The 13,878-nt window shown below is 40.8% G+C and overlaps 2 protein-coding genes across 3 annotated transcripts in view; one reads left to right on the forward strand and one right to left on the reverse strand.

The window, feature by feature from the left end:
* The first annotated feature begins 530 nt into the window (after positions 1-530).
* The window catches only part of Ns4 (Nucleostemin 4), a 139,353-nt gene continuing 126,005 nt past the window's right edge, over positions 531-13,878 (forward strand). Inside the window, exons 1-4 of one of the 2 annotated variants that reach the window (XM_089257669.1) lie at positions 531-881; positions 944-1,272; positions 1,327-2,515; positions 2,570-2,683. In XM_089257669.1, the coding sequence (XP_089113795.1) occupies positions 803-881; positions 944-1,272; positions 1,327-2,515; positions 2,570-2,683 (1,711 nt within the window). In that variant the 5' untranslated portion in view covers positions 531-802. Of the gene's footprint in view, positions 882-943; positions 1,273-1,326; positions 2,516-2,569; positions 2,686-13,878 lie in introns of those variants that run through there. The other variant, XM_030387879.2, reaches the window with a different exon arrangement.
* Positions 2,297-7,337, reverse strand: Rhau (ATP-dependent RNA helicase Rhau). Its single transcript, XM_030387876.2, has 6 exons — positions 5,501-7,337; positions 5,053-5,445; positions 4,743-4,856; positions 4,410-4,682; positions 4,216-4,344; positions 2,297-2,933 (listed from the first exon to the last, which is right to left on the reverse strand). The coding sequence occupies exons 1-6, from the start codon at positions 7,312-7,314 to the stop codon at positions 2,852-2,854; spliced, it is 2,805 nt and encodes a 934-aa protein (XP_030243736.1). The 5' UTR covers positions 7,315-7,337; the 3' UTR covers positions 2,297-2,851.

Consider the following 13,878-nt stretch of genomic DNA (forward strand, 5'->3'; position numbering starts at 1 on the left):
AAGACCTAGACAGAAGCTAACAATGCTGCAATATAAAGAATGAAATTATTACGTTTAATGATGCGGATTGATGGAAAACGTGTAATGCTTAGTAGTAGCTCTTTAGTTTTACAAATTCAAGTCATAGATATTGTGGTTATATGCAAAAGTAAAAGAAGTCAAGGTATTGGGTAATTAATAAATGCTAAGAAATCGCCTTAGAGTATAAAAATTTGCAAAAACCTTTATATTTTCCGATTCATGAATCTATGTAGAACTTTTAATTATCCGCCCAGCTCATTTTATTTACTCTACTAGTTTCAAGGCAAATATCAGTGCTAAAATTGCTTGATTTTTATACAAATTTAAACGCGCGCCCACCATATTCTGAAATAATGACGTCACACTGTTAAACCTACTATCACTCAACCGTGGTGTACTACACGCACACACACCACACAAATATATTAAGTCAGCTGTTGTCCACTGTTAATTGGAAATATGTCTGTCATGATTGCCTAAGCCGATTAAAGGAATTTAACTGCAACAGCGTATGCCAGCGGTAACACATAATTATATGTAATTCCCATAAATACATGTACATTACAGTCACATAAGCATTTGTTTTTCAATATGAAAATACGTAATAAGTTTCAAATTAGCAATGTTATACTATAGGTGAGCACTGACTGTTGTTTGGTCAGTGAGGCGAGTCAATTTACATATGTGCCACTCGGCTCTTTTCTGCGTTATATTGTGTTATTTCTGCGTCAGCTACGACACGAAGGAGCAAAGAAATTATTAATTTGGCTCACGAATAAAAATGCCGCAACAGAGACGAAAAGTTGCTTTTAGCGGCAAAAAGAAGAAGGATCAGATACTACAAAAACGTTCTTCAAAAGGTAAATCATTGTATTCGTTCAAAACCATTACAGCAAATTAAAAAAAAAAAAAACAACAATAGGTCAACCTAAGTACTTACGCAGTACTCAAGAATCAAACGAAGACAGCGATGCACCAGAGAGAATAGTTGATAAGAAGCTAATGGAGCAGCCTTTAACACGCGGTCGAAACAAGAATGTAAACCGTTACAATCTTCAATTTATACAAGAAAGCAAAAAGGAAATAGAGCTAATGAAACAGGAGGGCTTTCGTCCACTGGATATCCTAACGCCAACTCAAAGGGAGATCGATGAGCGCTATTTTGAGGCATATGATTTTCCAGTTCGTCCGCCTTGGACATTTGATCAAAGCAAAGAGCAATTGGAGCGCAATGAAAATAGATATTTCAAGGTATGTACATTGGAAAATTTTATAAAAAGTGATAAAGCGATGATGATATTGCAGGAGTATGTTGACGAATTACTACAAACAAAGCGCAACAATCTCAAGGAGCATTCGCTTTTCGAGTTAAACTTGGAAACGTGGCGTCAGCTTTGGCGTGTGCTTGAGTTCTCGGATATTTTACTAATCATTGTGGACGTTCGTTATGCGTCACTGATGTTCCCACCATCTTTGTATGATTATATTATTCACACGATAAAGAAACAAGCTATTGTCATCTTTAATAAAGTGGATCTAGTCGCAGCTGAGGCTGTCGTTGCCTGGCGACACTATTTCAATGAGCGATACCCAGAGCTTCCGGTTGTGCTTTTCGCATCGTATTCAATGCGTAGCCAAAAAGGCACTCAACGTAGTCGCTTCCAACGTGCTCATCGGCAAAGTATGGAGGGAGTGCATAATATCTATCGCGAGTGTCAAAAAATTGTTGAAAACGATGTAGATCTCTCAGCATGGCTGCAAAAGATTCGTGATGATATGTGCACCGACGAGTTGGACGATGACGAAGCAACCACAAATAACCAAGGCGAATCGAGAATTAGTAATGTCACCGAAACTACACCGCATCAGCATGTGAAATACAACAGCGGCGTTTTGACCATTGGATGCATCGGCTTTCCAAATGTGGGAAAATCATCACTAATCAATGCCCTAAAAGGGCGTAAAGTTGTCAGTGTTAGCCGTACACCAGGTCACACCAAACATTTCCAAACCATATTCCTGGTACCAAACGTACGTGTGTGCGACTGTCCAGGCCTTGTCTTTCCTTCTAGCACGCCAAAGAGCTTGCAAGTGCTGCTTGGCAGCTTTCCCATCTCCCAGCTGCAAGTGCCTTATCGTTCGCTCAAATTGCTGGCTGAGCACGTAAATCTACCACAGCGCTTGCGCTTGCATCTGCCAGAAGAATATGACGAGTGGTCGGCTATTGCTATCGCAGATGCCTGGGCGTATAAACGAGGATTTCTAACCGCCAAGGCAGCTCGCCCTGATCGTTATCGTGCCGCTAATCACATTTTACGTCTGTGTCTATCCGGACAGCAGCAGTTAATATTTCAGCTTTATCCACCTGGCTATGTTGATAACCGGAAAAGCTGGAGTGAACATCCTGATTTGGCCGAAGTTAAAAAATATCAAGTTCATAATTATGAGCCTGACGGCGAAACTAATGAAGATACGTCTTCCATCTGCTCGGACAGTGAGTTATGCACAATATACTTGGTGAATAGTTTTATCCACTCTTTTAATACAGGCGAAGATAGCTATGACGAAAATAGCTCTAACGACGAAACCAACGCAGATGATGATGAATCCGATGATCAGGTACTACGTTCACGCAACGCATTTCGTCTACTTGACGATAATTAGGCTTAAGCTATAATAATTTCTGAAATATTTATTTTATAAAATTTTTGATATAGACACAAATATATTTCGGTAACATAAGTTGATTGAATAATTTCAAATCAATAGTATAATTATTTCACATTCATTTGAGCATATCAGAATACATCTATGTTCGGCAATACTTGATTTAAATGTTGTCAATCTCATCCGACATGATTTCAAAGTCGTCACCCATTTGTTCATCAATTGAAAGCAGAAGCTCAATGGCTCTATAAAAAGAATGAAATAATATATAATAATTACATATTTATAAAAAAAAAAAAAAAACAAGTAAGAACGTTGCAGTCGGTCGTAACCGACTGCGGAATACTCATTCACACCCCAACAGCAATTTAGTATCCAAGTTTTCCTGTAATACTGTACAGGAATAATACTGCCAGCTCATAGAACAAGCTAACGGTAGAATTCTTACGCTAAAAAATATGTGAAAATTCCAGGGTATTTTTCGATATGCTACGCCCCAAAAGAGGCGTAACAATTATTTTTGGGACACCGATAGAGGAGATTACTAGTAATCTAACTATCCAAATTTGATTTTGCTTCTAGCTCTTAAGCTGTAGGAGATATTAACTTTTGCGGTTTGCCACGCCCCCATTTGGGCGGAGATAAATCCATCATAGCTTGAGAGGTCATTGGACTTGGGTGGTCAACCTGTGTATATATACTACATTTCAGGTCTCTAGTGCCTAAAATATAGCAGAAAGTGAAATAAGTATATTGGTTTTGCGCAATGTCCGTCCGTCTGTCCGTATGAACGCAGTTTATTTCAGCACTATTGAAGCTAGAAGTTTAACACTATAGCTCCGATTTATAAAAACTTTCCCGATTCGCCCGCTAGGGGGGTGGCAAATCGGAAAATGCATTTGAAATTTGAAAACTGCATTTTCTATAGCATTAGAGCAAAACTTAGCTACTAAATTGCTGATGGGATGTGAATGAAATTATGCAGCTGGTAACACCTAACTGCAACGTTCTTGTTTTTATATCCTGCACCCATTGAAAATGGGAAATCAGGGTATAATGGTTTTGTGCAAAAGTATGTAACGATCAAAAGGAATCATCGCAGACCCCATAAAATATATTCTTGATCAGCACGACGAGCTGAGCCGATATAGCCCTGTCCGTCTGTTCGTCCGTCTGAGTGCGTCGATCTCAGAAGATACAAAAGCTAGAGAGCTGAAATTCGGCATGCATACTCGTGTATACCATACGCAGTACGAGTTTGTTTTAATTTTTCGATAAATCATCCGAAACCTTTTATCGAAAATAATCGAAAAATTGATTCTGTTTTTCAGCCTCATTTTATCTCTTTTAGACCTGGAGACTTCAGATTTAACGTGTATATACATATGATGAATACAAACATTTTGTAATTTACAGATTTGGGATACCACGCCCCCTTCAGCTTGTAGGGTTCATGGTATCTCCTAGTCGAGCAGCTCGACTTGAGTCTTACTTGTTTTTTTTTTTTTTTTTTTTTTATTAACCTACTTGATTAATTTATCAGCATTGCTGTTTTCCTCGATAGGCGTTGGATGCAAAGCTTTTTCAAGCAACAGGAGCTGTAAACTGGAACGCAAATCCAGCACTACTGAAATCGTTTCTGTATTGCATTTAAAACTAAACAAGATAAGCAAAGACCGTAAGAAAAGAATCTATAATGTGATGTTTCATCGTAAGCTTACTAGTAGGTCTGGGCTACGGACAGATAATGTCTATTATCTACAACGCCAGTTTCGACGCCATCACCAAAAATTATAAGTGCCATTGGGAACACCATTGTAGCGTCGAGCAGATAGAGATCTGTTGACTTCTGCCGCTGATAGTATACAAAATAGTTTGAGTCAAATCCTGTCGCGCCGCTGTTTACCGATGAAGGGTGAAAATTTACACGCCGCCCATCATCAGTCGTCATATTGTGAATCGCGCGAACACGATTTTTTATTTGTCGGGCTTTACTATTTAGAGAATTTAAATGATATATTAATTATTTTAAGAAGTCTTTAAATACAGTTTACCGCAAATGCGCCATGTTGGGATAGAGACCGCCTCCAATTATTGCACGAAGCAGGGGAATTTTATCAGAATTAATGTTAGATGATTGGTCCAAACAGTTCGTTGAATTTAGGAACCTATAGACAAAGTTTAATTATTTATTGAGTGTAATAAATATAAGGACTTCGCAGCTTATATGTATTTTCTCCACATATGAAATTGCAATCGTTCTGGTTTTGATCTTTCGCGCTTTACTATGAGGAACGTGATGGCTCTTATATGCATTGACACACTCGGATTATTTTAATATCTTCACGTGTAATAGTTACTCACTTATAGTTACTGAGGAGCTCGCAAAATTGAGACTTCATACGTTCTAGCTGCTGAAGTGTCATGTGACTGAGAAAGTTGTTGTAGCAAAAGTCACGATCTCTATGGTTCTCTACGCTTTCGCGATAGTTGCAGATTGTGTTATGTATCATTAGATGATCGCTGTGCATTCCTTGGGCCATCCTGCGCTTGGCCTGGTCTACCCGCAGTTCCTGACCCAAGGGCGTATAGAACGGATTCTTGTAGGAGAGAGCAGCTGCGACGGATGTAATGGGATCCACACAACGAAAAAGTGCTGATATCACAATCATTTTACCCACTTGTGGATCAATTGGAAGCTTCGCCAGATGCATGCCCAGCGGTGTCAGCTTACCATCAATGTCAAGCGCTTCTATCCTGGTTGGAGCAGATACAATTTTATAATCGATATTAAAGGATCAACACAACTTACCGCTTAAGTAGATTAATGGCTATGCTCACGGTTCGTTGAGCAGGGGGATCGATCATTGTTTGAAACAATGCGTAAGGATCATCGATATGCAGTACTTTGAGACTAAGTATGATCGCTTCTAGTTTGCAACGCAAAATTTCTGGAGTTGGCACTTCTGACATCAGAGCCTCTCGTGCCCGACTAAACAGATTATAACAGACCCCTGGCTGAACACGGCCCGCACGCCCCTTGCGCTGCTGCGTATTTGCATGCGTTACCCAGCACTCCTCAAGGGATTGTATGTTTGTCTCAATATCATAGTCAGTTACTTTGGTTCGGCCCGTATTAATGACGTAAACAACATCGTCAATGGTTACTGAAGTCTCGGCAATAATGGTGGATATAATTACTTTTCGTTTGCCTTTGGGGGCTGGCCTGAACACAGACTGTTGTTCCACCGAGGGCAGCATTGAATGCAGTGGAAAGATGAGTAACTGGTTGCGCCACCGCTGTCCCAAAGGTGAACGTGGGTTTTTTAGAGTGTTATGTAACTGTGATATCTTATTGAATCCAGGCACAAAGACCAATATAGCACCATCTGATTTATTGTTACATATATAATATATGAGACTCGCAATGAACTCTATGTCCTCGCATCCTTCGGAATGGGGTACTCGCAGCTGTTCAAGCACTTTGCTATCGTACCTGTCGCGCACCTGTCGTATATAAGGTTCGATCATGATTCTGTGATCTGACTGATCCAGGCGGGGACGGCATCGATTACTGTTCCGGCAGTCAAATTGATAGCCTGTCATAGCGAGAATATCCTCCAGGTAGAAAACTTCGACCGGATGCATAACACCTTCTATGCGAAACATTGGGCATCTATTAAAGTAGTTACAGAAATCTTCCTCCCGCACCGTCGCACTCATTAATATAACTTTCAAGGTAGGCCGGTGTGGCAGTATAATTTTGAGCAATGCCATAAGCAAATCGGTCTCAATGCTCCGCTCGTGTATCTCATCCAGGAGAAGAATACTCACGCTGTGCAACAACGGATCAGATTGAAGCTGCTGCAAGAGCACTCCTGTGGTGCAGTACGTTATAGAGGCACGTTCGCGAGGCTTCCGGCTCTCTAAGCGGATCTGGTAACCTACAGAATGTCCAATGGGTTCCACACGCTCATAACTAACACGCTCAGCCACTGTTATAGCTGAGATTCGACGAGGCTGCGTGCACACGATACGGCAACAAGATCCTATTCCTTTTGCTACGCAATCGTCTAGCAGAAACTGCGGCACCTGGGTTGTCTTACCACAGCCGGTGCTGCCCACAATTAACAAAACTTGATTCTTATCCACAGCGTCGATGATTTCTGCTGCGTGAACCATTGCGGGCAATTTCATACGATCTTCGTAGCGCGCTCGAAAGTCTGCATTTTGAAGAAGTTCCTTTTGTTTGTCCACAAGGTGGGCATCTAGGCTTCTGTTTTGTAAATTCAAATCTTGGTTCTGTTTTTTTGTCTCTTCTATGAAGGCAGCGAAATTCATACTTAACATGTGGTGAAATTGCTGCTGGAAATCCTCATCCAAATGCTTATGCCCAGCTTTCCGGGCTGCCTTAAACTGATCAATGTATTCATTGACACGCGCAATAACTCCAGGCGGAACACTAACATCGCAACTCAAATTGATTTTGGGCTCATTTTTGGTGTCTGAGTTCTGACGTTGTCGGGCAAGATTTCTGTAGTACATGCCAATGTCTCTGCCTTTCAGTCCTGGCGGACGAGAGCTGTTTTTCCCCAAACGTCCATTCGACTTACTTCCTCTATGCATTTTTTTTTTATAAACAAAACACCAGAATTAATTTATTCGATAAAAACCGTAGACATTTTTTGCAGCCCTGACAATAACCCACAAAGTGATAGGCGTAAATATGTACACTATTATATTACAATTTCGGAGAGAGATTTATATTCCAAGTGTTCTTACTTACTTTTTTGTAAGTAAATTAGTAACAATCTTAGTGATATACTATATTTATAACTATATACGACTATCGATTTCCAAAAAAAATAAATATAGGAAACGCAATAACGATACAAATTCTTATCGAAAAGGTATGCAATCCAATCGATCTAATTTCTCCCGCCCAAATTCGAAAATCACTATAATTCGTAAAACTGCTGTCTCTTGCTAAAAATTCAATAATTTTAAGAATTCAATAGATTGTATTCTTGTTCATTTTTAGCATCTTGCTCTTTCTAGAAGTAAGAAACCTTATATTTTAATTATACTCATTTACAAAAGTGAAATGAGTATATTGATTTGTGCAATGTCCGCCTTGCTGTCCGTCCGTCTGTCCGTATGAACGCAGTTCATTTCGGCCCTATTGAAGCTAGAGACTTGAAATTTGGAACACATACTCGTGTATATCTCCGATTTATAAAGTGTTAAAATCCCTATCCACCCACTACCCAAATCGGAAAATGCGTTTTCCGATATGCCAGAGTCATATTAATTGAAGAGCTAGAAAGCTGAAATTTTGAGTGTAGATCCGCATCGACCACCCAAGATCACGTGCTATTGCGGATATATCTACGCCCATTAGGGACGTGGAAAATCGGATAAAACTGTATCTCCTAGAGTTTTTAAGCTAGACCGTTTTTGGGCACTATTGATGCTAGAGACCTCAAATTTGGTATATATACTCGGGTTGACCTCCCAAGACCAACAAATTTTGGTGGACATATATATGTCCGCCCACAGGGGGCGTGGCAAACCGCAAAAGTTTATATCTCCTAAAGTATAAAAGCTTAAAAGCGAAAGTTTAAATTTGGATAGTTCAGTTACTAGTAACCTCCTCTATCGATTCCCCAAATAAAACCCTGTATTTTTTTCATGTTTTGAGCGTAAGCATCCAAATTTTGCAGCTAGGATACGGTTAGCTTGTTCCATGAGCTGGCCAAAAATGAAGCGTCTACGCCCAGTAGGGGCGTGGTAAATCTAGAAAAATTGAATTTTCTCCAGTATTAGAGCTAAACTTGAATACTAAATTGCTGATGGGATGTGAATGTGTATTCCCCAATCGGGAACTGCAACGTTCGTACCCTAAACCCATTGAAAATGGGAAATCAAGGTATAATGGTTTTATTAAAAGTATGTAACAAGCAGAAGGAGGCGTGGCAGACCACACAAAGTATATATATTCATAATCAGGACGACAAGCTGAGTCGATTTGGCCCTGTCCGTCTGTTCGTTTGTCCGTCCGTCCGTCTGTCCGTATGTATGAAGACGTCGATCTCAGAAGATATATTCACCCCTTCGTATATCAAATACTAGAGATTTGTGCTTCGGTATACACATACATTTCAACATTATGATTACGTTCTGAAAGTTTCATTACGATCGTACGTCTAGAAATTAAGTTATTCAACAAATAAGTTCTCATTATATTGCCAACACTGCAGCGCAACCCGAGCGCAATCGCCTGTATATGTATGTGTGTGTGTGTGTGTGTGTGTGTGTGTGTTTTTTTTTTATATATTCGTTTATTAGCAGCTTTTTATAATAATACAGGATGCAAGTTGCGTGGTGTCTAGGATAGTGCGCGATGCTTGCGGGACGGCCGTAAAGCATTGCTTCGCAAGCACTGTGCGCTACCTTAGCCTGGGGCTGCTCGACTTCTCATTCGCTCGACTCTGCGGAGCTCCATCATCACTGTGGCCAAGCTTCCTCCGATTACAGCATGGCGTTGACATTGTTGTCCGCTCTGATGGAGCGGCCCACTGCCTCTTCCAGACGACGCCTCTCCTCCAGGAACCGTCCACATTCGAAAAGAATGTGGTTGGCGTCTTCCACATGACCTCGCTCGCACCAGGGGCACTCGTCAGATTCCTCGTGGCCAAAGCGCTTCAAATAGCTCCGAAAGCATACATGTCCCGAGAGGATCTGCGTAAGGTAGAAGTTTACCTCGCCGTGCTTGCGGTTGACCCATGGCTCAAGCTCCGGGATGAGCTTGTGCGTCCACCGCCCTTTAGCTGAGCTATTCCACTTTCTTTGCCATCGTGCAATGCTGTTCGCCCTGATAGCGTTGAGTCGCGTAGGCGCGTGCGAATTTCGCTCCACGGCTTCGGCGACCAAGTACTCCAGTGGTACCATACCAGCTATGACGAGCGCCGCGTCATCGGAGATAGTCCTGAAAGCGCAGTGGACTCTGATTGCGCTCAGTCTGTAGATCGCGCAAATGCCCCGGCTGTAGCTCGGCGTTGCCATCGCTCTTGCCCATATGGGCGCAGCATAGAGGATGACGGACCTAATGACGCTCATTAGAAGGATGCGTCGTTGCTGTTTAGGTCCCCGCGTGTGCGGGAAGTTAATCTTGTGTCTATCATGACACCAAGATACTTTATCGCCCTCTTTGACGCAATGGTGACACTGCCGATCTTTATATTGGCAGTTTCCACTCTTTTGCGACTGCTGACCAGGACAACTTCAGTTTTGTGTGCCGCTAGCTCGAGCCCAGCTCCAGTCAACCAGCTTCGTAAGCGATTGATACTTTCGCTGCACATATCCTCTGTATCTTTGAGCTCCTTTCCTATGGCTACGACAGCTACATCATCGACAGTACGCCGTCGTACATGATATTCCATAGGAGAGGCACCAGCACTGAGCCTTGGGGTACTCCAGCTGACACTGTATGAGTTTGGGGACCCTCACTCGTATTGTATACCAGTGTTCTTCCTCTGAAGTAACTCTTTATTGTTTCTTTAAGATATTAAGATTATTGTGACAGCGCATTCAGTATCATATCCCAACTAGCTGTATTGAAGGCATTCTTTACGTCCAGGGTCGCAATAATGCAGTATTGCTTCGTCCCATGCTTCCATCTTGTGCCATGGATGGCGGAGGTGGTCAGACCAACAACTTTGTTTAGCGCATCCGTTGTTGACCGGGCCTTCCGGAATCCAAATTGGTTTGGTGACAGGCCTCCGGCGCTAGTAATCGCAGTCTCCAGTCTAGAGCAGATCAATTTCTCAAACACCTTTCCCATGGTGTCTAAGAGACGGATCGGTCTATATGACGATGGCTCATCTGGTGGTTTGCCAGCCTTGGGTAGCAACACCAGGTTCTGGGCTTTCCATTTTGCCGGGAACGTCTCTTGTATTAGACATTCGTTGAATAATTCAGCGAACGTATTAGGGTGCAAGGCGAGGGCTAGCTTTAGCGCACGATTTGGGATCCCGTCCGGCCCTGGAGCAGTGTTGGTTCTAAGACCCCGGAGAGCTAACATGATTTCTTCCTCTCTAAAACAATTTCAGTGCTCATTGAGCCCTGATCAGCAGACTCGGACCCAGGGGCGTGAATGGAGCTTAAACTTTCTGGAAAGAGCGTTTCCACAATCGATTTAAGCTCCAGACGATCCGCAGGCTGCACCTGTCTACCTGCGTATAGTCTTTTAACTACTATCTTATATGCCCTGCCCCAAGGGTCATATTCGGCTGTGTCGCCCAACTCTAAAAAGCATTCTCTTTTGCTTGCCCGAATGGCCCTCTTCAGCTGTCTTCTAGCTGCCTGGTAAGCTAACTGTTTCTCAAAAAACGTAGATCTACCGCGAGCCCGTTGGTAGCTTCTTCTCGCATCGATGCATTTGCGACGAATGTCACCTATTTGTGCATTCCACCAATACGTAGGCTCTTGTTGTCGCGTGAACTGCTTGCGGCGTAACATACTGCTATTGCAGGCACTCTGTATTTGTGTGTGTGTGTGTGTGTGTGTCCGAATTATTATTGAAATATCATTTAATCGAAGGGTTCTGGGGATCTCGTAGTCGAGCAGTCCCGACTAGAGCTTTCTTACTTTTCTTAAAATGTATGTAACAGGCAGAAGGAGGCGTGGCAGACCACAAAGTATATATATTCTTCATCAGGACTACGAGCTGAGTCGATTTGGCCCTGTCCGTCCGTATGTATGAACACGTCCATCTCAGAAGATATATGAGCTAGACACTTGAAATTTTTTTCCTAGGTCCGTGTATATCACGCGCATATCAAGTTTATCACTAAAAATCGATAACTACTCCCGATATTTTATTATCGATTAAAAACCTTATCGAAAGCTATTTATTTAATTATATCTACTACATCTTTAGAGCTAGAGCTTCCAAATTTGAAATGTATATTAAGATGCATTTTAGACAATTTCTGTTTTTGTTCAAATTTACCCCCCACCCCTAAATTTGACCCCTACCCTTCACCTTTGTAAAAGGCGTATTTCAACTCGTAGAGACTGCTTTGGAATGTACATACATCTGAACATTATAATTAAGTTCTGAAAGTTTCATTAAGATCGTACGTGTAGAAATTAAATTATTCAACAAATAAATTCTCATAATATTGCCCACACTGCAGCGCAGCCCAAGCGCAGTCGCTGCTTACTGCGCAGTTAGCAGCACCTTCTAACACGTGTGTGTGTGTGTGTGTATGAGTGCCTAAAAGAAGTGTAGAGTGATTGGAATATCAGACTGGAGGGTTCAGGGTATCTGGGGGCGTGGTATCCAAAATCTGTTGATTACAAAATTTTGTTTGTATTTATCATATGTATATACACAGTAAATCTAAAGTCTCCACGTCTAATAGTACTCCGATGAGGCTCAAAAAACAAAATCAATTTTTCGATTATTCTCGATCGGATATTCTTATCGGATGAGTTATCGAAAAAATAAAGCAAACTCGTACTGCGTATGGTATACACGAATATGCACACAAAAGCTCTCTCAGCTCTCTAGCTCTCATATCTTCTGAGATCTCGGCGTTCATACGGACGGACAGACGAACGGACGGACGGACGGATAGACGGACAGGGCTATATCCGTCCGTATGTATGAACGCGTCGATCTCAGAAGATATAAGAGCTAGCGACTTGAAATTTTTTTTCCTAGGTCCGTGTATACCACGCGCATATCGAGTTTATCACTAAAAATCGATAATAACTCTCGATATTTTATTATCAATTAAAAGCCCTATCGAAAGCTAGTTTTTTAATTATATCTTTACACCTTTAGAGCTAGAGCTCCCAAATTTGAAATGTATATTAAGATGCATTCTAGACAATTTCTGTTTTTGTTCAAATTTACCTGCCACCCCTAAATTTGACCCCTCACCTTCACCTTTGTAAAAGGCGTATTTCAACTCGTAGAGACTGCTTTGGAATGTACATACATCTGAACATTATAATTAAGTTCTGAAAGTTTCATTAAGATCGTACGTGTAGAAATGAAATTATTCAACAAATAAATTCTCATAATATTGCCCACACTGCAGCGCAGCCCAAGCGCAGTCGCTGCTTACTGCATAGTTAGCAGAACGCGCTCTAATACGTTCGTGTGAATGTATGTGTGCCTAAACTAAGTGTAGACTGAGTAGAATATCAGCTTGGATGGTTTAGGGTGTCTCCTAGTCGAGCAGTCTCGACTAGAGTTTTCTTACTTGTTTTTTTTTTTTCTAATATTCCATTAAAAATCTCCAAAAATTACATGTCTCTAGTTCTTGTATTTTCTGAGATGGACCCATGCATTTCCACTAACTGAAGGCATTTTCACTTTATTGTTGAACAATGGTGCATCGACATAAATGCCCAATTTGAAACGGAGCATTTGGCTTTAATTTTATACGGTTGTAGCAGGTCACATCGTCCACACTCATTAATATTGAAATGAAACCCAAAATTAAATACTACGGCTAACAATTTCAGTAGAAATGCTAGGATTGTGCTGTCTTGAACTGAGAATAACCAAAGCATTTTTGTTTTTGGATTGTGAACAAATTTTTGGTTTTGTTATATGTTTGTTGGTCTTTCAATGAAAGTTCATTCAACTGGCTTAAAATGGTTCTTTTAGAAAAATCTTAAAATGATTTTGGAAAATGTAAGCGCAGCCTTTCTTTTTTCAATATTTTAATTAATGTTTACCCAAGTGCCCAGAAAATAAAAAAATATGCAGGTGCTTTATATACGAATATATATTGTAAATATAAGGAAATAACAAAGTATATCTATTGACATTGATGTTTTCTATTTTGATAGTAAATATATGAATTCTATAAAATGTACAGTTTATTGCAAGCACATGATTCATTTTATGACGGTTCTTTGCAAGAATCATTCAAAGTATATTTTCTATAGCCAACATTCATCTGGCTTCACTAACAAATGCAATGGACATGCAAATACAAATTTCATCTGCTTGTAGTACAAGAAATACGACACATTGTTTTTGTATAGGTATGTATTTATTCTAAGTTAACAGGTATGTTTATAGTTTTCCTTATATATATTATAGACTGCTAATAAACACATTTAATTATATGAACAACAAACGAGAAATTTTCGATTTCTCAATAA

This window comes from Drosophila navojoa, chromosome 3 (assembly GCF_054131105.1).
Source record: "Drosophila navojoa isolate 15081-1374.11 chromosome 3, UAZ_NAV_1.0, whole genome shotgun sequence".
Classification (NCBI taxonomy): domain Eukaryota; kingdom Metazoa; phylum Arthropoda; class Insecta; order Diptera; family Drosophilidae; genus Drosophila; species Drosophila navojoa.

Bases quoted from the DNA above. Each gene is read 5' to 3' on its own strand.
- Rhau (XM_030387876.2), bottom strand. From the start codon at position 7,314: ATGCATAGAGGAAGTAAGTCGAATGGACGTTTGGGGAAAAACAGCTCT. The intron at 4,345-4,409 runs GTAAGCTTACGA...TATCTTGTTTAG, and splicing joins TCCGTAGCCCAGACCTACTA to TTTTAAATGCAATACAGAAA. The intron at 2,934-4,215 runs GTAGGTTAATAA...TTCTTTTTATAG, and splicing joins AATGCTGATAAATTAATCAA to AGCCATTGAGCTTCTGCTTT.